The 26797-nt window shown below is 40.7% G+C and overlaps 2 protein-coding genes across 3 annotated transcripts; one reads left to right on the top strand and one right to left on the bottom strand.

The window, feature by feature from the left end:
• Positions 1-9654: 9654 nt before the first annotated feature.
• Positions 9655-14407, top strand: LOC105018281 (cytochrome c oxidase subunit 8B, mitochondrial). Its single transcript, XM_010883579.2, has 2 exons — positions 9655-9907; positions 14186-14407. The coding sequence occupies exons 1-2, from the start codon at positions 9797-9799 to the stop codon at positions 14279-14281; spliced, it is 207 nt and encodes a 68-aa protein (XP_010881881.1). The 5' UTR covers positions 9655-9796; the 3' UTR covers positions 14282-14407.
• Positions 14408-17098: 2691 nt separating this feature from the next.
• On the bottom strand, positions 17099-25852 carry ric8a (RIC8 guanine nucleotide exchange factor A). 2 transcript variants are annotated; one of them, XM_010883577.3, is made up of 12 exons: positions 25610-25852; positions 23555-23602; positions 23197-23217; positions 21380-21640; positions 20613-21002; positions 20226-20320; positions 19851-20001; positions 19085-19180; positions 18804-18948; positions 18461-18605; positions 18101-18220; positions 17099-17619 (listed from the first exon to the last, which is right to left on the bottom strand). In XM_010883577.3, exons 1-12 carry the CDS (start codon positions 25691-25693, stop codon positions 17283-17285), a joined length of 1893 nt encoding a protein of 630 aa, XP_010881879.2. In that variant the 5' UTR covers positions 25694-25852; the 3' UTR covers positions 17099-17282. The 2 variants fall into 2 exon arrangements, with proteins under 2 accessions (XP_010881879.2, XP_034143925.1); XM_034288034.1 differs by lacking the exon at positions 23197-23217.
• Positions 25853-26797: the final 945 nt, after the last annotated feature.

Below are 26797 nucleotides of genomic sequence, written 5' to 3'. Positions count from 1 at the left end.
TTTATGGTCACAACCATAAGCGCTATGTTTGGAGAGGGGTCAACAAGGTCTATAGTGAAAACAATACCATCCCCACTGTGAAGCATGGTGGTGGCTCACTGATGTTTTGGGGGGGTGTGAGCTCTGAACACACAATGTTGTGAAAAATGATGGCAAGATGAATGCAGCATGTTTTTAGAAAATACTGGCAGACAATTTGCATTCTTCTGCACGAAAGCTGCACATGGGACGCTCTTGGACTCTCCAGCACAACAATGACCCTAAGCACAAGGCCAAGTTGACCCTCCAGTGGTTACAGCAGAAAAAGTTGAAGGTTCTGGAGTGGCCATCACAGTCTCCTGACCTTAATATCATCAAGCCACTCTGGGGAGATCTCAAACGTGCGGTTCATGCATGACATCCAAAGACTTTGCATGACCTGGAGGCATTTTGCCAAGAAGAATTGGCAGCTATACCACCTGCAAGAATACGGGGCCTCATAGACAACTATTACAAAAGACCACACACTGTCATTGACGCTAAAGGGGGAAATACACAGTATTAAGAACTAAGGGTATGCAGACTTTTGAACAGGGGTCAGTTAATTGTTTTCTTGTTGCCATGTTTGGTTTTATGATTGTGCCATTTAGTTATAACATACAGTTGAATATGAATCCCATAAGAAACAAAAAGACGCGTTTTGCCTGCTCACTCATGTTTTCTTTACTAATGGTACATCTATTATCAATTCTCCAAGGGTATGCAAACTTTTGAGTACAACTGTACATAATTTGACAGGGGAACAATGGGCTCTGTCTGTTTCTGTCATGAGTCCTGTGTTTGACATTCCTTCAAAAACAAATGACAACACAATATTGAGGCTAATAAACAGTAAATGGCTGCACTAAAAAAGCAGTGAAAGAAGTGCAGTGAAAGAAGTGATGATTAAGAGGCTGCAGTGTGTCAAACGACTTCCATTCAAATGGCGTTGTTTTGTTCTCACTGAAGTGGCTTCAGTCTGCTGTTTCTCTGCTCTATTATGAGACAGACATGGATGACAGCCACACTGATAGCCATGGATGACAGCCACACTCATAGCCATGCAGGTACTCTACACCAGGCACGAAGACCCAGGATAAATTTGAATCCCCATTCCCTTTCTACGGCCTCTTTGTCAATTTGGTACACTTTAAAGGGACAAGTGGGGCATTTTAGACATATGCGGTGTCTGTCATCGTTTGTCTAAAGGGATGTAATTGCTGGGGTTTGACAGAGTGCCCACTTTTAGGACGAGTGAGAGAACGAATAATGTCTAGCTTGTAGTGAAAACACTTTCAGCGTGTATATTCCCAAACAGAGAATGTGTACAGAAAGAGATTTCCACATGGTGTGTTCGGCCCAGGTTACAGTTTAATGAACAGGGGAGAAAATCTGATTTCAGGTTTCAAGGGGGCAATTACCAAACATTTTCTCAAGAGCACTTTTTGAGGGGGACACCAAAAGTAGTGCTGTAAATATTGTTTTAGTTTACACAATCAGTTTGCTTGCTATTATAGCTGTGCAAATTCAGCTATTGTGCGTGAACCCTACTAACATAAAACAAACTTACTGGATTACCCTCTCGTTAGCTACATGCACTGAGTAGACAAGAACACTGTCATCTTGCCAGCTAAGGAAAACTACATACATTGCATTGCAAGCTTCTCTCATTTACACAAATTCAAACAGCTGCGAAAGCTGGTTGATGTTACTGATGCCCGCTAGCAAACATCAGCTAACCACTAGCTAACATAAAATGTGACCTGTAATTCAATGCAGAGAAAATGAAGGCTATGTGACGGTTAGATATTATTTTTTTATTGTATTAATTGGTAGAAGTAAAGGAATGTCTAACATATCCTTTGTTTGAACTACTTGCTGAAAGTTAACCACCAACAACAAACTGTCAAATTCCCACACATGCACTCTACCTGCAGTGGATCAAACCATTATGAACAAAAGTTGAAACTCAAAAACCTGCTATTATTTGTCTATAATAAGCACAAGTGCTTTCATTGCGTCTTATTAATATTACTGAAATGACATAGTTATGTTTACAGTTGTATAATGGGGGGTACAAATCATAGTTTCCCCAGAATGGGGGGTGGTCAGGTCCCCACTGTCCCCCCCCGGGACCTCTGCCTATGTTAATGAAGTGGTATTTCTCTGGGACCACTGTGTGGAACCAATCTCCTTTCATTGTATCCGTCTTCATCAAGGTGTTCATCGATTGCATTCTACTGCACAAACTGAAATAGAAAGGGCCACACCCACATGATGTGCTGTACATTACTCACCTGGTCATTCAGTACAATTGGAACTGAGATGCATTGGTTTTTGAAACATTGAGTTTAATTAAAAGGTGCTGTACTGAACGACCAGTTCAAAAACCTAGACAGGTTGGCCTGTAGGTGGAAGAACACTGTCAGCATGGCCACTGTCATGTCAGTCATTGCTTCTAGACATACCTCACCACAGCGTCTTGTTTCTCAAATAGTTCCAAATGTTCAAGCAAACTAAATGCCCCTCTAACATTTCTTCACCTCCTTTTCGTCCTGCTCAAATTCAAAATGTTTTTATATGTTGTCCGTGCATAGATAGTATTTACACTTGGCAGGAAATTGTAGCTCAATGTCTCACAGTACTGTCATTTGTTGAGAGTGTGGCGGAGAACGCGTTAAGCATTTAAACTCTAGAAAGGAGGCCCCTTTCAGACATGATTTGTCTGAGTTAACCTTGTCAGAGTCAGGGTTACAGAAGGGGCATAAATCATTTCTAAATTGAGTAATCTTAGATGGACCTGGTTTAAGTAGGCTAGTTTTTCTCTAGGTATAAGTTATTTTTGTCTGTAATATCAATTCAACAACGCTAGTCTTTGGAGAGCTGTTTACGCTAACGTAGCATATTCAGGTCCGTTGCTTGAAAGGAGCAAGGACAATGTAACGATTTGTTGGCTATGAGGATCTACATTGTCTGGAAAAACTGAAAAAAGAGAAAGATGTGAACAATCTTAATTAAACATGTATGTTCCTCCCACCACCCTCTTCTCCCCTAAGATTATAGTAGCCACTAAAAGGGGATGCACATTGTTTTTTGAAATTCATGACAGACCTGGATAAGCACAGACTCTTTCAAAACCAGCTATAACACCCCTTTGTGTCACCGACCTGTATCTGTTGGAATGTGTTTGAAAAAATGAAAATATAGGTTTCATGACTTGTACTGGATGTCATTCTTCCATGCAAGCAAATGACCCAAGAAACACATTGTGTACTACAATCTTTCCAGACTGAACTGAGTCAGAGTCAAGAGAAAGGTGGCCTTGTTTGTCACTCTGACTCGTGTTGGGTTGATTGTTTGTCCCGTTGTTTGTGTCCTCGCCACTGTGGGTGTGTAACTGTCTTTCTTGGAGAACTCACAGACTCCACACAACAGACCAACTGTCAGTTTCACTGCCACAGGAAAACAGACCTCATTCTGTCTGGAGTTTTTCATTATGCCTCAATGACGTGGGTTCCAAAGCAGTGCGTTAAACTGCCCGCATCGGTAGACCACTTAAACCAATTCAAACATTCATGTGCTTTTTTCTTGCCTCATCTAGGTTGCTTTTGTGTGGGTGTCTGTGTGTAGATGAATATGAGTTTGTGTTTAAGGGTTTGCGTGCAGAAGGGAACTAAGCCCAGGCCTTAAGCAATTTTGTGTTGTTGCCTGCCCTCACCACCAGGGGGCGAAAGGCGTGAGGGAGTCCAGTACCCAGGTACGAAGAGAGGTGTTCAGGACCCAGGGTCCTGAGCTTCGATCACGGCTCTGCGCTTTATTCTGTTAGACCAGCCTCCATACATTGAGTCAAATCTTTCCAGACGTCATATTAACTTACTGTAATTTTACTATGGGAAAGCATAATCCTCAAAGCACAGTTCCCTGTGCCATACGTTTGCATGTATTCTGAGTCCTCATCAATCAGTACTTTTCGCACACAACCAAAAATGACCGAGGCACCCAACATGGAAAAAATTTTCATCCTAATGCCGAAACTTGTACATGGCCAAAAGATACATCTGACAGACGTCAAGGTTTGGTGGTAAACAATGGAGAGGAGAGATTAAAATCACGGAAACCCCCATGCTTAACATAACATTGGTTCTCCACAGTGGGACAAACATGAATGCTCCACGCGATGTTCTGTACTGTATGTGATAATATGTGATTAACACCACAGTCTCACTTCCATGGATCAAACAGGGTCAGTGTGTTTTGCCCTGAACTACATTCCGCCACCACCAGCTGGCACATTCCTCTGAACCCCACCCGCCATCCTCCCACGTTTCTCCTGTCTGAGGGGGCATTTGCCAGTTATGACACCAAGCCAAACAGTTCCATGCAGAATGACACATTCCATGCACACATGGGGCACACACACACACACACACACACATACACACGCATAGAAATGCACTCAAAGAATTACACGTGCACACATAAACACACTCAAATACACGTACACAGAAAGACAAAGGCAGACAAGAATGTGGAAAACAGATACACAAGCACACGCAAACACACTCACACAAACACATACACACACACATACACACAAAGACGGAGGCAGACAAGAACGAGGAAAAAACAAAAGCACACACAAACACACACACACAGTGCTACATTGGATCAGTTCTGAAATGCGCCTCACATATCTTATGCAGCTGTTACAAATGGACAAGTTAGATATGTAACATAATACCTAAGAATGACCTCATTCAGTCTGCTTTGTTTAAAGTCAAAGTTGACAGTTCTCCCTGTTCTAAAGAACTTCATCTGTGCCAGTCTGAATTGCAGCCCAGTGATACATTTGAGGTTGTTTGCCAAAGGCTTCAAGGCCCAAATAACCCAATTGGCAGTGAAGATGTTCTAATGCTGCCCGGAGAATCTAAAGAAAAAACAACCTGGTAAAATCGTGAAGAAACACACTAGTAAATACACGCAAAAAATGAATTTCATGTATGGTATATATTTACTGTAAACTTGTAGTTATGTACTCCAGTGCTTGATTTGTAAATTGGTTGGGTGACCAATTAAATTGTGAGAATACGCAGGGGCGTAAGAGATAAGCGCATAAGAGATAGTCAAGGTATCGGAACGCTTAAACCCTGTCAGAGTGGAACCCATTCTGGTTGTCATTTAGGGATTTGATCTAATAACCTTTTGGTTACTGATCAGACTCTAAACACTAAGCTACCTACCACCTACCTGACCTAACTTATTAACAAGTATTTCACCCAAAGAAATGCAGCTGAATAGATGTTTTATGTTTGTGGCACCATTCTCTATAAACTCTAGACCCCTCATTCTCAACTATGAACCTTGAAACCAAGTCAATCATTTCATTGCAGCCCTTATTTCAAGGATTGATTTAGATCAGGGACACCAGGTGATTAATGATGAGGTAGAACAGATTAACAGCAGGCTCTAGACCTTGTAGTGTAACAGTTTAACATCGCTGCTCTAGACAGTGTTGTGTGTGAAACACCCAGTTAGGCAACTGTTACTGAGATACTTGAATCAGCGTGCTTGGGACCAACAATTATAAATGCTTTAAGTTATTTTAAGGCCACACATTTCGTAGATTCTAAAGTTCAATCAAACAGTAAGTCAAAGAGTTTGCCTGCGTCACTGCTTCAAATAGTAAAGGTTCATTTTTATTTGTTCTTGAAAGTGCATGCGTTGCATAAATTTGTTTTTAGAGGGTTTGTGACTAGGGATTCTGTCAGTTTGTGCACATTATTTGTTTTCTAGCTTTCTTTGGTTTCGATTGAATTTGCATACTGTGATTGGTCAGTATTTCATGCAGATCCCTTTGTCCCGGGGTAATATTACTGTCCTCACCCTCTTCCATCCTCTTTATTCAAAGCAAAAGATTTCAGTATTTGAGCAGACTATGTCCAACTGTGCAAGGGTCAGAAACTAAGTGGAAGGACATTCTACAGTATGATGAGACCAAACTAGAGTTATTTGGCTTCAACTCTACCCGATTTGTTTGGCACAAGCCTAACACTGCACATTATCCTGAGAACATCATCCTTACAGTGAAGTATGAGGGTGGCAGCATCATGCTATGGGGATGTTTCTCTGCGCCTGGGTCTGGAAAGCTTATGAAGATTGGGGGCAAATTAGATGAAGCAAAGTACAGAGAAATCCTGGAAGAAAACCTGCTGAAGTCTGCAAGAAAGTTGAAACATTGGCAGAAGACTCCAGCAGGACAATAGCCCAAAACATAGAGCCAAAACCAGACTGGGGTGGCTTAAAAACAATAAGGTCATTGTTCTGCAGTGGCCCAGTCAAAGCCTGTACCTTAATCCAATTGAGAATATGTGGGAAGAATTGGAAATTGCTGTTCCAAAAAGGTACCCATCCAACATCACAGAGCTTAAGCAATGTTGAATGAAATAATGGGCAAACATTGCTGTGTTCAGATGTATCTAAATAGACTATTGGCTGTAATTGCTGCCAAATGTGCTTTTGCAGTATGTTGACTTATTTTTTTCTGTTGTATGTTTTTTTTTATTAATTCAGTCAATACTTTGACATTATGCAATATCTTTGTGTTGATCAGTGGCAAAATCTCCTAATTAAATCCATGTTCACATTGAAACCCGGGGTCAGGATAGTCAGGACAGGAGGTGGCACCTTTAGCCACATCCAATCCTTTTAGTCTCCCCAATAGGCTCTGTGCACAAGCGTATGGACGAAGCTTTAGCCAGATGTCGGCATGTAAGTTTCCGGTTTACTTAAGGCGATCACCCACGTCGCCCAAAATTTCTGTTTTTAGTAGATGTCTCCAAGACCTGCCTAAAATAAGCATTAGTTAGTTAGTGATGTCCATCGAATTGTTGATGCCTGGTCCCCTGCTCCAACAAGCAAGCAAGGGATTCAAACTCAACGTATCGAGTTATCTGCACAACTACAAGGGTAAGTAGTTTACTGTGGTGTAAACTAGTTAGCGATGGGTTCTTTTTTAATGTAGTATTAGGCAGGACAATAGAACGCATAAAAAATCACCCTAGAATCAAAAACAGCAAAAGAACGCTGGCTGAGCTGGAACGCTAGCACGTCCCCATAGCAAGTGAATTGAAACAAACTTTCATTCAGCCTCTTCTAACCTGAATTAAGCTTAAAATTCCATAGCCTCAAAAAAGCACCAAAACAGGTCTCCTCTTTTATTTTACTACTGTAACCTCATTTCACAATGAAACTGAAAAATAACAACTGGCATAGGAAGTGAACATCTGGTCCTATATGATATTAACTGCGCTTAAACCTGCATTACATGGAAGTATATAAAAAAAATGCCTTTTCTGACTATTTCTAGTCGTTTGAAGTCATTGAATGGTGCAAGCCATATTTTATTAAAAAGAGGACATTCTCCTGACTAAAATGATGCCCCACTTGTACCTTGAAAATTAAATGAGTCACGTACATTATATTTCATTTTTGTCCGTACAACAGCATCACTCATTTTGTTGTGAGTTTAGGTGTTTACTAATGCGGATGAGTAGTAGTAAGTAAACCAGAAACTGCAATGCAGACTTCTAGACAAAAGCGGAAGTTCGTTACTATGCTGGTGCACAGAGCCTATTGGAGGCAGGTGTTGGTCGTTGCCTCCAATTGGGGACCCTATTTAAGTTCCCTGTTTTGCCACACCTGTGTGGTTCATTTTGGTTTTGTTGTTCCTTCTGGATACCCGATGTCACTGGTTGCTGCGTTTGTTTTTGTTTGTCTTTCTTTTCAATTAAAACATGGATGACTTCCAATATTCAGTCTCTGCGCCTGTGTCCTACCGCTACCACGACCGTGACACTATTCTTTAAAATGTCTCAGTCTTTCTACATACGGAGGCTTGTGGGGTAGAATATGCCCCCTGAAAAAGTGTATTTTTGTAACGCTCCAGTGACATCTAGTGGCTTTCAATTAAATTAACTTCAATAAAAATAAAAGTGTGGTAGTTAGGCCTACTGTTTTTTTCCTTTCTTCTTTGTCCTCATTAAACCAAGCTAATTTAAGGATATTTTTTTAAACTGAAAAAACATGGATCATATTTGTAACTTAATTTTAACTTATTTTACATTTGATGAAACTGGCCTTAATTGCTATGGTGCATAGAAACACATTGTAAAACACATCTTTAACTTGGTTGAATATTTATAGTTCCTCACTTTCTTTTGTCAAGACAACTTCTGAAAACAGCCACTGGCTTTGATAAACATCTGTACAGTGCCTTTGGAAAGTATTCAGACTATTTCCTCTGCATTTTCTTGTGTTATGGACTTAATTAATAAATTATTCATATTCTTATTGATTCATTATTTTTATGCCAACAATGTACACATAACCGATAAAGACGAAGCAGACACTTGCTTTTCCAAAATGTGTGCCAATTTATTGAAATTTAATAAAATCTCATACCTTATGTAACAGCTTTACACACCTGGATTTGGCCTTTTTTCCATGCTCTTGGGGTCCTTGAGGTTCTGTTTGGCAACTATAGATGGCATGTCATATGTGTTTTACTCAGGACTGGCTTCCGTTGGTCCACTCCATCTTGAAAGCCGGATTGATGCAGTCCAGCAGTGATGGTGTCCTTCCAACTGGTTCTTCCATTTCTTGAAGGCTCTATTAGAGTGGCCATGGGGTTCTTGTTCACCTCCATGACCTGGGGCCATCTTGCCTCGTCACATAGTTTGGGCGGACAGCCAGCTTTAAGAGTCTTGGTGGTTCCAACTGTAAAGTAAAGACAAAGGGTCTGAATACTAATGACTATGAGATAAAATACATTTAAAAATGTGGTTTAGTTTTTTTATCATCGGGTATTGTGTGAAGAGTTATGGCCCAAATTATTAACGTGAAGTCTATAACACAATCGATAACAATTGTAATAGTAAATACAGAATTAGAAACAGGGGAGGAGACCCCGGGGAAGACCTAGGACACGCTGGAGGGACTATGTCTCCCGGCTGGCCTGGGAACGCCTCGGTGTCCCCCCAGAAGAGCTGGAGGAAGTGTCTAGGGAGAGGGAAGTCTGGGCATCTCTGCTTAGACTGCTGCCCCCGCGACCCGGCCCCGGATAAGCGGAAGATGATGGATGGATGGAATTAGAAACAGTATGTAATCAGCTACTAGTGAAATAGGAAAAATAATTGTACTAGTAACTAAACAATAAATACTAGTTATTAAATTATGACAAGTAAATTCATGTGTATAAAGGTTAAAGCGTCTTTCCGCACAAGTTTACTCTTCACCAGACATCTGTCACATATAGACTGGCCAAGAGTTCATTAGCTGTGAAGTTCGGGCACATTACACCCCACCCTCCCTCATAAACATACCGATACACACACTTACTTGTAAACTATTTGAATAGGCAATAGCCCGCGCCGTCACGTTTGTTTCTACACATGCACATTTTTTTAAAGGCTGAGTTTGTTTTCGCTTTCGCCTTAAAAGAGTACACTGCTGCAGACCAGGGTTAAAATTAGTGCAACCAACCAACTGGTTGATATCTGCCTCCCTTCCAATCTGTAGAGCCTAGCCTTCAACGCACTTGATCCGACCAATTAAATACCAGGACACTACTTCAGCGGGTGGCGCCCTCAAACGTTGCCTTTTATTATTTGCGATATACCCTTATTGGCAGGTACACAATCAAAGGGCCTTTGAAGGGCGTTGGAGTAGAATATACTGAATTTAACTGTTTTATTGGACTGATATCCGCCATACAGGCAACATGTCTGGGATCAAGAGTTCAGTGAATTTGCTGAGGGTCGCAGTCAGGTCGCAGCTCGTGTCGAGAGCCGCCCTGTCACACAAGCCTGCGAAGCATGAGATATCCTCGGGCGTAAGTACTTGCCCCAGGCGCGCTTTCACTTTCCTAGAATGCTCTCCGAAGCGCACTTAAAATGTCGGCTGTTCATTTTAAATTCTCTCGATTTTTAAGCCTGAGTTTGACTATGTCAACACATTATGAGTTATGAAAATATAATTAATAACTGTCTATCCCAGCTTTATAACGTTTCACAGGTTAACCATAGGGGAAGTTCGTATGCAGTAACTCCATTTTGATTTTAAATTCCTTCACGTAGGCTGCATGAGATATGTCAACTGCTTTGTTTTAAAATATGTTTAGATTTGCCTTGTGTTTGGCATCTTAATAATTTACTTACATTTCCTGCCTTGTTTTGATCAGTATGCGCATGAAGCCTACTTGGAAGTGTACCAATGACGTGACCTTGTGGTAATCCAAATATAGACAGACTTCGCCCAATTTTGAGCAATATCCAGGACTTTGTGAAGGATATGGGTACTGATTGGTTCGCCTCTGTTTAAAGTCCACACATTTAGACTTGTTATAATTCTAACAGCTGTTTACAAACAAAGCAAGGTTTAATGCTCAAGTTAATGCCATCAAAGTCCAATAGCTTTTGTTAATGTGCAATTCGAAAACAATCAACTCTTCTACTGACTCTAGAGGCATCATACTGTGGGGAGAACAAGTATTTAAAACTCTGCCGATTTTTCAGGTTTTCCTACTTAGAAAGCATGTAGAGGTCTGTAATTTTTATCATAGGTGCACTTCAACTGTGAGTGACGGAATCTAAAACAAAAAAATCACATTGTATGATTTTTAAGTAATTCATTTGCATTTTATTGCATGACATAAGTATAAGTAACTACCAACCAGTAAGAAGCCCCCCTGTTCTCCACTCATTACCTGTTTTAACTGCACCTGTTTGAACTCATTATCTGTATGAAAGACACATGTCCACACACTCAATCAAACAGACTCCAACCTCTCCACAATGGCCAAGACCAGAGAGCTGTGTAAGGACATCAGGGATAAAATTGTAGACCTGTACAAGTCTGGGATGGGCTACAGGACAATAGGCAAGCAGCTTGGTGAGAAGGCAAAAACTGTTGGCGCAATTATTAGAAAATGGAAGAAGTTCAAGATGACGGTGAATCTCCCTCAGTCTGGGGCTCTATGCAAGATCTCGTGGGGCATCAATGATCATGAGGAAGGTGAGGGATCAGCCCAGAACTACACGGCAGGACCTGGTCAATGACCTGTAGAGAGCTGGGACCACAGTCTCCAAGAAAACCATTAGTAACGCACTACGCCGTCATGGATGAAAATCCTGCAGCGCACGCAAGGTCCCACTGCTCAAGCTAGCTCATGTCCAGGTCTGTCTGAAGTTTGCCAATGACCATCTGGATGATCCAGAGGAGGAATGGGAGAAGGTCATGTGGTCTGATGAGACAAAAATAGAGCTTTTTGGTCTAAACTGCACTTGCCGTGTCTGGAGGAAGAAGAAGGATGAGTACATACCCAAGAACACCATCCCAACCGTGAAGCATGGAGGTGGAAACATCATTCTTTGGGGATGCTTTTCTGCAAAGGGGACAGGATGACTGCACCGTATTGAGGGGAGGATGGATGGGGCCATGTATCACGAGATCTTGGCCAACAACCTCCTTCCCTCAGTAAGAGCATTGAAGACCTGGTCAAGAACTACAGGAAACGTATGATCTCTGTTATTGCAAACAAAGGTCTCTGTACCAAATATTACGTTCTGCTTTTCTGATGTATCAAATACTTATGTCATGCAATAAAATGCAAATGAATTACCTAAAAATCATACAATGTGATTTTTTTGATTTTTGTTTAGATTCCGTCACTCGCAGTTGAAGAGTACCTATGATAAAAATTACAGACTTCTACATGCTTTGTAAGTGGGAAAACCTGCATAATTGGCAGTGTATCAAATACTTGTTCTCCCCACTATATGTGGTGTCACAATGCTGCATTTAAAGTCATTGTCGCTCAGTGATTCAACTAGCAGCCTTTGTTTCACGAGAAAAATTGTTAAGTTTGTACTAAGTATTAGAAAGTAAACATATGTGACATTCTAACTGAATACATGGTGGAATAATAAATCAACCTAATAGACAACTTATTATGATTGGCACAGCTTTATATATATATATATATATATATATATATATATATATATACACACACACACCTAAAGGATTATTAGGAACACCTGTTCAATTTCTCATTAATGCAATTATCTAATCAACCAATCACATGGCAGTTGCTTCAATGCATTTAAGGGTGTGGTCCTGGTCAAGACAATCTCCTGAACTCCAAACTGAATGTCAGAATGGGAAAGAAAGGTGATTTAAGCAATTTTGAACGTGGCATGGTTGTTGGTGCCAGACGGGCCGGTCTGAGTATTTCACAATCTGCTCAGTTACTGGGATTTTCACACACAACCATTTCTAAGGTTTACAAAGAATGGTGTGAAAAGGGAAAAACATCCAGTATGCGGCAGTCCTATGGGCGAAAATGCCTTGTTGATGCTAGAGGTCAGAGGAGAATGAGCCGACTGATTCAAGCTGATAGAAGAGCAACTTTGACTGAAATAACCACTCGTTACAACCGAGGTATGCAGCAAAGCATTTGTGAAGCCACTACACGCACAACCTTGAGGCGGATGGGCTACAACAGCAGAAGACCCCACCGGGTACCACTCATCTCCACTACAAATAGGAAAAAGAGGCTACAATTTGCACGAGCTCACCAAAATTGGACAGTTGAAGACTGGAAGAATGTTGCCTGGTCTGATGAGTCTCCATTTCTGTTGAGACATTCAGATGGCAGAGTCAGAATTTGGCGTGAACAGAATGAGAACATGGATCCATCATGCCTTGTTACCAATGTGCAGGCTGGTGGTGGTGGTGTAATGGTGTGGGGGATGTTTTCTTGGTACACTTTAGGCCCCTTAGTGCCAATTGAGCATTGTTTAAATGCCACGGCCTACCTGAGCATTGTTTCTGACCATGTCCATCCCTTTATGACCACCATGTACCCATCCTCTGATGGCAACTTCCAGCAGGATAATGCACCATGTCACAAAGCTCGAATCATTTCAAATTGGTTTCTTGAACATGACAATGAGTTCACTGTACTGAAATGGCCCCCACAGTCACCAGATCTCAACCCAATAGAGCATCTTTGGGATGTGGTGGAACGGGAGCTTCGTGCCCTGGATGTGCATCCCACAAATCTCCATCAACTGCAAGATGCTATCCTATCAATATGGGCCAACATTTCTGAAGAATTCTTTCAGCACCTTGTTGAATCAATGCCACGTAGAATTAAGGCAGTTCTGAAGGCGAAAGGGGGTCAAACACAGTATTAGTACGGTGTTCCTAATAATCCTTTAGGTGAGTGTATATATATAAAACATAAACAGAGAATCTCTTAAAGAGGCATTCTGCCAAAACATAAAAGCCAGCCCGCGGGCAGAAAAAAATGAAAGAGCAGTGCATGAAAAGATTCAATTAATAGCGCACTGTTTACCATCCCACAAGCATCAGAGCGGAGCATCAACATCCAGTCCTGCACGTTCAGAGTATCAAACTAGCTAGTTAGGTCAGAGCAGAGTAACTGGCTGTGTCATTGCATGCACATGTTCGCTGTGAACGGTCAGTAAGTGGTTGTCACATTGATATAAAGGTAGCCACCATCTGAGCGACAACCCAAGGTAAGAAGCTGTCACAATTCGATAGCTACAATGGATTAGCGTCATGCAGGCAACAATAGAGATTCGGCAGCAGCAATAAGTTTTCACAATTTGGTATTATTCCTTCAAAATAAAAGCCTGTGATGCGATGTGTGTATTGTTCATATTTTCAAAGAAAGAAATATTTAGGGGAAAATATTAAATAAACAAATGACTATTTAAATAGTACATTATATAAGGTAAAGTATATTATAAAGAGGAGTACTTTGAGAAATGGTTAGAGCTTAAGTAAGTTAGCGTAGAGAACCACAACATGTTTATAGGGTACAAAACTTTTGTTTTTTTACTGAAGAAATCCTAACTAGTGCAACTCTTTGAGTAAATAAACTTGAACTTCCAATCATTACTGTGGTATAATTTGCTTGGTACTCGTTCCCAATATTAAATTGTTCACGCCCTACAACTGTTCCTGGCTGGGTTTCAAATGTGTTTGTTTGTATGAAATGTGTAAGCTCTTAAGATTTCCCTCCTGTAAATAAATACATTTATTTTTCTAATTTAAACCATGTCATGTGTTTTGTATCCAGGAGCAAGGCTTTGCTTTAACCGTCATGTTCATCACCATCCTTGGGCCATCTGGTTGGATCCTGGCCCACCTAGAGGACTACAAGCACCGCTCCTGAGTAGATGTTAACTGAGCCACCTCACCTGGGCATTACCACCAACTAAAGTCTTCTAAAGACTCTTAAACCCATAATATGAAATGATTATATTAATGATTGTACTAATAAATGATTGTCCCAATACAATGGCTACCTCATCTGATTTAAACAATTCCACACCACACATTACATTTATTAAGATAATATTTTTCTAAGCAAATAGTTAGGTAGAAGAAACTAAAGTGTTTTTCAAAACTGGACTAAGCATATAGCTGAGAGTATTGCAGACCATTTAGAAATCTGTATTTTTGCCTTGGACAAGCTGAATACTGGTGGTACAGTATGTGACCTGGAATTCTATTATGTCTGGAAAGAAGTCTGGGCTTTGCATTAATGTGATTAGTAGGCTATTGGGGCATTGCCAATAACCGAAGTGGATTAGAAGGCAACAAATATTGAGGCACTGCCAACAGACAGGGAAAAGGCTATCCAATGTGATTTTCTTGTTTTTTAGATTCATTATGGTATTTCCTTATATGGTTTAAATAACTAAAATGCTTAATATTGTGATTTTCCCCTTTATGTGTAGAAGTCATAAAAAAAAATGCTATGGTATTTCTGACTAGCTATATGTCACATGGCCTTTTTGATTTATAGGCAAGTGCCTGGCCAACATCTTTAAATTAGCTTTCTAAAGCAAACACACTTAGAGTGCCAATGGAGTTCTCTGTGAAATAAATAGAAATAGCTGTTAGTGTGCCAGGATGGTCCATTTAGCTTATTATGGCTCACTGGCTATTCTCCTGTAGAGGGGTACCGATGGTTGGACAATGCTTGTTGACCACCATTTTCAGATAATGCCACTGATAATCAGTGGGATAGTACAGAGATCAAGACTGACTGGGGCACAGCAGAAACTGTATATTATTGTTTTTCAGGCTCTCCATTGCTGCATTGGGCTTGTGGTTATTGTCCACCTGAAAGAGGACTTTTTTGGCCAAAGTTTTTTAATGGACTGAATCAGCTATCATTCTAAGCATCTGGATGGACGTCATAGATAAATGAGCCCCCAGGTGACGATGTTTATGTTTTGATGAGACTAGAGGCTTTCTTCTGGCAAGAGTTCCAGATAACTTGTTGGCATACTGTAGAAGTGACATTTATTTGTAGTTTGGAGACTTGGTAACCCCAAGATCCAACCAACTAGTGGAACTCTCCAACTGTGATTCTTTTTCTTTTATTATTATTATTTGTACAATTTCTCAGGGGTGCCAAAAATGAGACATATTTCTTTAAAAATATATTTCTTTATTACTTATGTGAGTTATTTTTTAATATAATTTAAAGGATAAATGTAAGTGTCAGATTTTCGGATCAAGCTGATTAACAACATTTACATTATTCCATAATTGTTTTTGGAAATCTGTAACAAGGGGTCCAATAAAACAATTAATTTCACTGTGTACATAAAAAAGTGTACAGAACTGACTCAATTAGTTTATGAATACAATTATTTCAAAATGATGGAATATTACTGACATTAACAATCAGCAGGAAGCGGTAGTTACAAATAAAACATTTTTACTTGCAGCCAGCTGCTGTTGCAGGGGACAGCCATTTTAAATGATCTTTTTGAGAAGGCCAACCCAGGACCTGATTTGAACTGACTTATCAAATGAATCAAATCCGATTATACCCAATTAATTTTGGCTGGTTGATCTACTGTAAGTCATCAACTTGTATACCAGTTTTTTTGTATAGCCTCTTCCAAAACAGTTACACAGGTATGCAATACTATAGCAACACATCTTGTTTGTATGATAAAATATTCATTTGGAAATTATATTTGAAGTTACTATCATTATTTAACATTATACTATGTAATGAGCAGTTAATACCTAACATAACATGTATTTATGAAACATTACAATTCTACATTTTTTTTTAGCATTTTACTGAAACTCACATTCCAATTTGTATACAATATGCATTTGGGCAAATATAGACATATATTATTTGTATCCAACTTTACAATTATCATACATCCTCCTTAAATCTAAAGCTTATTTTCTGAATCCCATTTTGGCCAGAAATGTGCACAAATGACACAGCAGGTTGACTATATAAAGCTAATATACAAACAAATAAAGAAAACTTCAAGTATCACTTTAAACATAACACATATCTCTTACTTACTTATCTCTCATACTTCAAATTGAGTCTCTCTGTGCACAAGTTTAGCACAATACAACATTCAAAAGCTTGCACATATATTTTCAAAACAGGGGAAAAAGAAAGATTATGCTCTACAAATAATTTCAATTAGCTTAATATACGGTCAACATAAAATAGCTCAAATGAAGGGAAACAATCCACTTTGTTTCATTCTGTTTTCTAATTAAAATATTATTTAAATAACATTTATAAGAAAACAGACCAATTCTAAGTATTTAACTGATTTCACCAACAAAGACAATCCTGGATCCCAATCCATATACACTGATAAAAGCAGCTAACAAGCCAAATATAATAAGTCCAGACCAGAACATGTCTTTGGACTTTGGACATTACACATTATTCTCATGCTTTTAAAATGTTTGAAGTACACGGAATGTTGGCTTTAGGAAATTGGATAGGAATGGAATCGAAGCGCTATTAGAATAGAACAAAAATATTTTAATGCTATGGCCTTATTCTAAGCCTAAACAATATCAAATTATCAACAATTTACTCTGAAGGATTTCATTATCCAAAATGCCTGGGTAGGTAATCTTTCGTTCTTGCCCAAAGCTCCCGACAAAAAGTCTACTATTGCACTACAAACAGAGGAGATTAGGGTGACATGAGACACTTTGTGTCTGGATTTTCTACAGTATAGTGTTCACTCAATTAAGGCTGATAAGCAACTACACAGTAACAAAACTAGAGTTAAATGTAATAGATCCTTAATTCCTCTGGATGTTATCAGTTTTTTGATTCAGGTCACCTCGCCTTTGTCATCGCTACCTAAGCCACGTTGAAGTTATTGTTCTTCTTGTTCATCTTCTTGTTCTTTATGTTGATGTTGTGTTTCCTGTTGTTCTTCTTTGTGTTGTTCTTGTGACTGTTGTCGTTGTGGTTCTTCTTGTTGCGGTGTTTTTATTGCATTATCTTCTTGTATTTGTTGTTGTCGTCGATGTTGTTGCTGTTCCTCTTCTTCCTCTTGTTCATCATCTTCCTCTTGTTCTTCATCGTCATCTCGTTGTCGTATGTTCAGTTGTCCAAGTGGTATCTGATCTCTCATTCGTATTAGGTCTTCAGAATTCATCTGTGTCATGGAACCATCACTCCCGAGCGTCATTGGCTGGATAATATTGGACCTAGAAAAGAGAAAAGTCTCGGCTTGATCATGTATTCATTACAATGCATAATGGCTGCAGTTTTCCAGAAAATAGTACTATGTGTTTAGTATTTTATAACATATCACTTTTGATAGCATTTAACTAAGTTAAGGCGGTCCATTGGGTTTGGATTAGCATTTAACTAAGTTAAGGCGGTATGTTCAGTGCACAATACTTATTTTTATTGCCCTTATTTTTATAATAATGCCTGGATACCATCTACTTTTAGTTCACGCGCAGTAGGCTGTTTAATAAATGAGCGTGGCAAAGCGCCTTTCTCTTATTACTGTACGCCTAGCCTTGTTGAATCAGGAAATACTTTTTTTTAACATCTAATAATCTTTAGTCAGTGGCCTTGTTAAAATAAATGCATGCAACCGTCCCCCCTGTCCTTCAGAGTACTGAGAGTGTGTGACCATTCAGGATCAGTGATTAGGTTACTGTGAAGGTGCATCCATACCTGGAGAGCTTATCGAACATGTTGACCAGCTTCATGGCCTCCAGCTCCTTCTGTTCCTCTGTCATTCCCTCCATCGGATTGGGCTGTTCGTCCTCCACCCTGCCCGTCACAGGGTTAATTCTGGCAGTGACAGAAAAAAACGTATGCTTGGCTTTGTGTGGATGGTGTGCCTTGATGGGGTTAGATTTAGACAGGGAAGAAGCTGTACTACTTAGGGACAATTCCAAATGTGCTTGGGGTGACAGGGGCCAGTTAGAAATGCAGAACTTATAGCATTTAACAGCTGTAGGCCTTAGGTCAAGTTTAACCAATGTGTATACATGAGGGTAATCTCTGTTGCGGGAATAACAACTAACTCACTTAGCTTTGGCTTCGCGGTACTCTTCGGTTTCGCTGTCCTCGTCCTCAGAGTAGATGCCTGGGTTGATGCCCCCTCGCAACAGCCCCCGGGCAGCCAGGAGACCGGCAGCATTACCATAGCCTGTGTACTTAATGAATCTGGAGACTGAAGGAAGGGGCGACGAGGGGGAAATATGACATTACAAATCCCATAGTAAACTTGCTGACGTGGTCTTGCGTTACCATGGCTACTTCCGAGCCCTGTCCGTCACTAGGCTATCGAGAAATGTGGAAATGAATGTTTTGACGACGAACAACAGTGAACAACCCTGCTGTTTCCACTGACCAAAAGGAAGGTTCTCACCGCTTTCTTTGCATAAGACGAATAGGAACTCCGCTGCGCAGTTCTTGATGTCAGTGTCAATGTTGGTCATCAGGCGAACCAGCTTGTTGCGAATTGCTTCCCCCACCTCTGGGAGATTCTTCACGTCCCGCAGTGGGGGGAGTACCTACAGTATACACACACACATACGCACACACACCAACATGTACACACACGCCAAGAAATAAACACTTTACCAATGCGCTCAATGTGACTACTGTGGTCCAACTGGACGAATGATGAAACTGCCAGTTCCAGTGTACCTTCATCCTGAGGAACTTCCTGGTCTCTCTGTGGATGCGAGCGCTCTCAGTCAGCAGGTTGAGAGATGGGAGCATGGTCTCCTTCAGCTTCTTGCCCTGGAGAACCCTCCCACAAACAAACCTCATTAGACAGATATTACGGTGATCTTGTCAGTTAACCCCCCCCACCCCCACACACACACATGCGCACACACACACATGCACACACACACTGTCGGTGTGATTGCACAGGCATAACTCAACTATTTCACGAGATTTGTTTCTAGGTGCCAATTTGAATTATTTCATTGTCTTCCACCTGAGGTGGAGACCTGACTGCTCCATCTATGCCCTGGTTTACCCACATCCCCACGGAAACCGCTGAGGACGCCATATCCCCGTCCTCCAGAGCAATAACATCCCCTGTGGATAAGTAACAGCCAAACAGTCATGTGACCTCTAAAGAGACACAATGTCATCACCTGTAAGAGACTGGGAGTTGGCACACTGAACACATACTAGGCAAGAACTCCAAGGAGATGACAATACTCAGACAAACCCAGTCATTTCTTTCCAGATTATAGTGTGCGGGTGTAAGTTTAAACAGCTTATGTCGCTCTCATGAAACATGAAAACATGTTACCAGTTCCTTCTTGGGAACTGAAAACTACACTCACGGACGACTGGGTTCATCTTAACGACATTTGTTTTGCTCTTGAGGCAAGATGGCCCTCAGAATGAGGAAAACTCCACTAAGCGTCAACCTGTCTGTTGAACAGTCACTCACCCGATCTAGCATCTTCTCCATGTACTCTAGTAGCATGTTGACGGCATCCATGTTGACGCCCATGTACTCAATGGATCCCTGCTGGACCTTGGGCATCAGCAACACATCCAGACAGGTCAGAGGGAGATTCCCCAAGAGGTTCAATGAATGGCTGCCCCGAGAGAAGGTGAGAAGACAGGATAGCCAAGAGAGGGAAGGAGAGGGGGAGGAGAAGTGAGGCACACAGGCTTATGAAAAGAAGCACCGCCGGATCTTTTTGTTTCTCAGGAAATTATGTGATGGACATTTTTGCTGGTCCTTGGTCATTGTATCGGATAAAACATCACGGTATACAACATCCTGTTCTAACCTCTGCTCTTCTATTTCACCTCTCACCTGTGAAACTCCTCCGTGTAATCCTCTCCGTCCGCACTGCTCATTAGACAGTGTCTGAGGATGGCTCCCAGGTGCCTGAACGCGGCTGCCTCCTCCTAGCGCACACCAGTAAGAACAAATGGAGGTTTTCCCAATGTTCATGTGAGACTTCAACCCCATTCACATTTAGTTTTTTTCTACACAAAGCCTGAATTCCACACAAAGCCCGAATCATTCTAAAAGGATTAGGCACGATGAGCGGGTTTACAGTTCATTTGAGACAGGTCAAGTTATAATGCAGTATAGCGCCATAACGACACCTGCAGGTTTAAGCTTGGACAGCTATTAACTCAATACATACATAGTAGTAATATGCTACGTAGCTTGGTTTCCTCATTGCCTGCTCACCTCATCCACCTCCCTGCGATTGGCATCGTAAGTGATATTGAAGAGGATCTTCAGTATCTCCATGGCCCTTTCTATCTTCTCCCGGCTGAAGGGCGGCAGTCTGACAGGTAGATCGGAGTCCGGATCGACCTCCACCCCGGCCCGTGCCACCTCGAAGGTGTCCGGCCAGCACAGCCCCAGGGTGGCGTCCAGGTGGTCGGACAGCAGGCTGACACCGCGCAGCTCCTTCAACAGCTGGGTGCGCATCTCCACGCGCTGGGCGGTGAGGAGGAACATGAGCCGCAGGTCAAAGAACCGTACGTGGTGGTTCCACTGGTCTTCGCCGCACTGCTTGAGGCGCCCTGCTATACCCACAATCAGCTGCAGCTCCTGGGCCACTCCCACAGCCACCTGATTGGTTGAAGAAAGAAAGAAACCAATCAGGTGGCACACCATTCCTCTATATGGTGCACTAACTTTTTACCATGTATGCATTCACACTCGAGTCAGTAAGAGGACGCTGTCACCCAGAGCAACTTAGTAATTTGAAGCAGAAATCTTTTGCATACCAAACCAACAAACACCTAATATAGTGCACCACTTTTGGCCATTCAGGGCTGGTTCAAAGTACAGTACAACAAGGACAGGGTTTGCACAACCGCTACATCATGTAATAAAAACAAGAATGTAATAAAAAGCAGTATAAGTCTGTATTTCTGTACATCTATGTTATTCCTCTCAAGGGGCTGGTCTGTTCATACATAACAACACCCCGTTCATTTCCCCACCTTGTTGTGCAGACAGATGTTGCAGATGCTCTTCAGCGCCTCCACGATGATCTCCAGATCAGGGTTCTCGGCGGCAGGCACGTTGCCGTCGCCATGGGCGATGCCCGCGTGTCGGCTGAGGGTCAGCATGGCGGTCTGCGTGATGAAGGGCGCCACGTTGTTCTTGTCACGTGACAAGATGCGAATGGTCTCCAGACAAGCCAACTGGCAGGATGGTTGGAGGTCTCTCTCCAGAAAGCCCATCGCCAGCGCTCCTAATCTCTGAAGGACAGGACGCAAACATCATCATGACTAGGCTGCTGAGCACACAGGTGTGTGGGCATTACCAACAATTTTTTTGGGGGGAATGGGTGTTTGTCTGGGTATGGTGTATACTCTCTGGCAAGCATTCACATCTCCAGTGAGTGGATGGGAAGGGGAACATGGTTTATTTTTTAATGAGGTTCAACATCGATTGAGAATAGACGTTTAGGATGCTCTTCCGCTGGTTCTGCATTCAGTGTACTTTTTTGCTTGCAGAATCTCATCTGAAAACAACAAGCTCCGGCGGTCATGCAAGCACCAACACAGGACTGGATCTGAAGAAACATGTGTTGGGTCTGAAGAAACATCGTTCCATTGGCATCATACGAGATTACAGGCTGCTGGAGGTGGTGTTGTGTTGCCTGGGAGTGATTTCTTGACACACTTCAGGTCCTTCCGTACCAATTAAGTGAGGTTCGAACTCCACAGTGTTTCTAGACATTGTTGCTGACCAGGTGCATACCTTCATGGCTACACTTTACCCTTCATCAACAAGATAAAATGTCACATTAAAGAACACACATTTATCTCAGAATGGTTCCTGGAACATCACAGTGAGTTCAGATTACTTGAGAGGCCTGGACAGATCCCCAGGACTGAACCTGACTAGGCATCTTTGGAGTGAGGGAGAATAGGCTGTTGGCAGCATGAATATAACGCCACCCAGACTGCAGCAACCGTGTGATGCTATTGTGTCAGCACGGGCCAACACCCCACTGAAACATTTCTGACATTTTGTAGAAACTATGTTTCAAAGAATTCAAGCTGTACCGACCCGCTACTGTGCGTCTGGCTACTGACAGTATAACTCAAGCCCTTTGAAGTTTCAGTCACTCACAACCCATAACCAATTTGAAAGCGCTTATAAATTTGAACCAACCAAATTGTTGCCAAGTCTTCCAATAACTTTGTGAAAGTAGACTTTAGCCCAGCATTGCTTTCTCTGCACACTCATCCCTCCATCCATTACCAAGGGACAGTCAGTTTAATGAGTATGTGCACAGCAGATGAGCTGTACTTCATCAACATTGCTTTGATAAGACTTATAATCCATTCTAGTGGAGTTTGGGCAACATCATTTGAATATTGCAGCTGTGCTAGAGAAACATTGATGACATATTATGAGCCACTAGCTGGGTATCTATAGAAACTGGGACCTGTCGGCCCAGTATATCTGAAGACAACATTCACTAGATCAGTGGTTCTGAACTGATGCTGAGGCAAAACCAGTTGGGAACCAATGATATAGATCCTGTCTATGCTGACTCTGATAAAAAAAAAAAAAGCTTTCTACCATACAGTACATCTACTTCTAAATCTACCAGGACGCTATTATTTTGTCACATGGAACCCAAAGTATATTTCTTTATAATAAATACTGATTCACATAAGAAACAAAATGCATCATGAATGCCACATTTCTAAATATATTTTAAATAATGTGATGTGTTAAAGAAATAGACCGTGGGTTCAATTATGCTGTTTTGAAACAGAGTTGCCATCCCCATGTGTACCTCTTGAAACTTCCCCTCATCCTAAATCACAGGAATGCCAGATGAAAGAGGGGAAATATAAAAAAAGAAAAGTTAAGGCAGAGAGAATTTGAAATATTTCGAGTGATTTGTTGATGCTGTCCAGCATGAAAATGCAGTGTTCTACTTCATGATTCTCTGGCCACCAGATATGGTGGATTTCAATTGAATATTAACAGTATTACAAACCACAACCTTTCGTGTTTGTAACCAGGTCTCTGTTGAAAATGTAGCTTCATCTGAATATGACTGAACTCATTTAAATATCTATATCTCCTACGGCTCAGTGACTAAGGACAATATACAGGGCATATAATGCGGCACAAAATAAAGACTGTACCTCTCTCTCCTCCTCTTGATCTGAGGTAAATGAGAAGCACTGGGTCATCTGGGAGGAAGCAAAAAGGAGAAAGGTAAGCAACGGTGAAGCTTCAACAGAAACCCTTGACAATGAAACAGTTATCCAGCCTAATGGGTGATATACTGTGATTCAGCAAAAATGTCTGACAGCTTTTCCTTTAATGATTCCTTGCTGTGTATTGTGACATAAAGTAATGGGTAAGGGTGGTATTTGTAGAGCCAAATAGTGTATTGAGTAAATCACTGCACACCTCGCTTTCCATGTCCCTGTGAAAAGGATAGTAACGTTTCGTACAATTCTAAAAAAACAAGAGCATATTGAACATTTGCAGTGAATGATTAGGCCTAGTCCTTACAGTACTTAACTTCACAGGCTTGAAGCTGAAATAGGGACCCAGATCTGGGTCCCAGATCTGTTTGTTTGTGCTAACTTCTTTAGAACACCAAACAATGTTTGCTACTACTATATCATAAGGGTTTAGAAAGAGAGCATAACTAGGCTAAGAGTTTAGCATCAGATGAGACATGAACAGATTTTTGAACAGGCCTCAAAGCCTCAGGAATCTATTTGTGTTTCTCAGAAGACTTAATCCTATTAAATCAATTGATACAACCCACAGAGGTTTAGGTAGAACTGACTGCTGTTCCTTGGTGGATAGTCTCTGTGAAGTTAAACAGGTATCTTTCTAAACCCTGAGACTTACGTAATAAGTAATTACTTCTTCCATTGGTTGAATAGACAAAGTTGCATTGCCTGATTTGCCTTCAATTCAATTTTATACACATAGCCCAATTACAAAAGTAATGTCCAATACATGATATTAAGCATAGACCTTTCAAGTGTCTGTGGTGAAACTGTGTGTGCAGATGCAAGGAACCTGTCTTGGGAGTTCTTGACTGTTGTTAAAATTACATAACGTTGTTGAAAGAGGGCTACGGTTCTTTGCCCTTACAACAGACATACTTGCATGGGCCTAACACCGATATAGAAATTGCATATATATATATAATAATACTGTGGAACCAATTGAAATTATACTTAACTCTCTATCACACACACAGCAAGAGGGGAAGTGGAGATTGTTCACTAAAGAAGGTTACTTAGTATAGGATTGGTTGCCTAGGTGATGCCCTCAACAGAGCAGAGCAGACCATGGCGGTTGTCTAATAAATGGAAGGAAATCTGACTCAGCCTCAGAAATCCAGATCCTCAAAGTTTGTCTGTGTATTGCTTTGCTCATTGCTTTTTTTCTTATAGATATCATAGAAATGTGACACATAATACAAATTGATAACAAATATGTATTGATAACAAATGTTTGAGAATCATTTGCAAATAAATCTAATTTTGTCTTCCTATAATCTAGTCCAGGGAATTACACAATCTCCTACTGGACAGAAATGTATTAATGCTGTTTCAATGCTTTGTTTAAAGATTTGTTGTAATAAAAGACCCTTGGAAGATAGTTTCTTCAAAAATTATGGATTTGCAGAGAGCTATCAATCAACTAATAAACTCTAATTCAACGACATTGTAAATATTGTTGGATTATACATAGAATTCACGTTGGTTTGCCAGCTGAACCAATGTCAATCAAAAATCGACAGATGACATCTGTTCCCAGTAAAATTATATAATATGCATAAAATCATACAAGACCATGTTGACTTATTCATGAATACAATTGCCTATATTATCGATACGTCCACACGAATATGTTCACATACGTGGTAAATGAACGGTAAAAAACAAAAAAAAAACATTGTAGACAGTTAAATATGCATGGCAACTGTTCGTGCTCATCTGACAGTTAACCGTAACACTGTATGCATAGGCTATATGGGAATATGAACGTGCGTGTGCGCGTTGCTTTAAAAATAAACCTTATTATAAGGGGTCCGGTGTCTACAACGAAGACATTGTGTACGCATGTTTTATTTCCGGTTAGTATGATGACAAACGTTAAATCATGAACGAGATGTTCTGTCTAATCACTGTTATGGAATTGAACTTAAAATAAATCAGCTTTATTACCTTTTTATTGTACGTTTGCAGAGCCACCAATGCGGCATCTTGATCCCCGGTTTCCATGTTTTCTATAATTGCATTTAAATCCATTATTATTTTTGTTGAGTTCCCAATCCAATTGAATGTTTTGCTCCCCGCCTACATGCATATATGGGTTCTACCGATAGCGATATATGCACATTTGACTCAATGCTACGTTAACTCCTCGTCTCAGATCACTGGAACTCAAAAACCCGGGATGATAAGATTAGCCGAGAGATTACAGCACCGTGGGATTTGTAGTTCAGTTCAAATAAATTACTTCGGATATTAGGCCAGTGGTTAGATACTATAAATACAGCGCCCAACCAGGGATACTACCCCTGGGGTTAATTGGCCTATCTACAGGGTTACATCCGCGACTTGATAAGATTGAGAATATGTAAAAATGAACCCGAGGAGATACATGAATAGGCTACTTCGTTCAGAGAAAATCAACTGGTGTTTCAATATTACCGTTTTTCACAACTGCTAACTCACATTTCCCAAATGTGTCTCTTAAAAGTATGAAGTAACGCAACTTCTAAATACCTATTGTACCCTGCTGAGAGGAACTGAAAAAAATATATATTAAAATGTATTAATGAATGAATAATCACAAACACTGCATTACGGACTGTAAATTATGAGTAGCCTATCTATGCTGACTGAAAATACACGAATCCTTTAGTTCTTTATTTTGTGGGGGGTTTTCACTGTAATTCACCAAAACTTTAAATTTAGACCAAGAACACCAGTTTTTGAAATTTCATAGATATGTTTACAGTCTGGAAATTAAAAGTTAATTCTGACTCAACCTCAGCCTGTAGGCATGTGTCCTGGGTGGATGTTTTTGTACCTACCTCAGATTTTACTCTCTGACCGTCTGCATATCTTGAAAAATGCAGAGTCAGAAATAAAATATATTTATTTTAACGCTGTTTTTGACAGCCACGTTCAGGTTCTAGTTCATGTATTTTTCTGTAGCCTACGGCGTGTTGTAGGCTTATTGTTTGCAGTAATTAGTCTTCCAAAATATTGCAAAATAGTTTTGTGTATATCGTTCATAACACCAGTTTTAGTTTAGATTTTTTTTTATGTTGGTAACCACTATGCTTAACTATTTACAGAAACAAGAGTCAATTACTTTTCTACATGCTAATTGGGGAGAAATCA

Source organism: Esox lucius, chromosome 19, assembly GCF_011004845.1.
Source record: "Esox lucius isolate fEsoLuc1 chromosome 19, fEsoLuc1.pri, whole genome shotgun sequence".
NCBI classification, from domain to species: Eukaryota; Metazoa; Chordata; class Actinopteri; order Esociformes; family Esocidae; genus Esox; species Esox lucius.
This window is presented reverse-complemented; position numbering and strand designations above follow the sequence as displayed.

Coding starts and splice junctions, on each gene's coding strand:
- LOC105018281 (XM_010883579.2), top strand. CDS start 9,797: ATGTCTGGGATCAAGAGTTCAGTGAATTTGCTGAGGGTCGCAGTCAGG. Junction 9,908..14,185: donor AGCATGAGATATCCTCGGGC/GTAAGTACTTGC, acceptor TTTTGTATCCAG/GAGCAAGGCTTTGCTTTAAC.
- ric8a (XM_010883577.3), bottom strand. CDS start 25,693: ATGGATTTAAATGCAATTATAGAAAACATGGAAACCGGGGATCAAGAT. Junction 21,003..21,379: donor ACATCTGTCTGCACAACAAG/GTGGGGAAATGA, acceptor TCAACCAATCAG/GTGGCTGTGGGAGTGGCCCA. Junction 18,221..18,460: donor TACCGCGAAGCCAAAGCTAA/GTGAGTTAGTTG, acceptor TGTCACTGCCAG/AATTAACCCTGTGACGGGCA.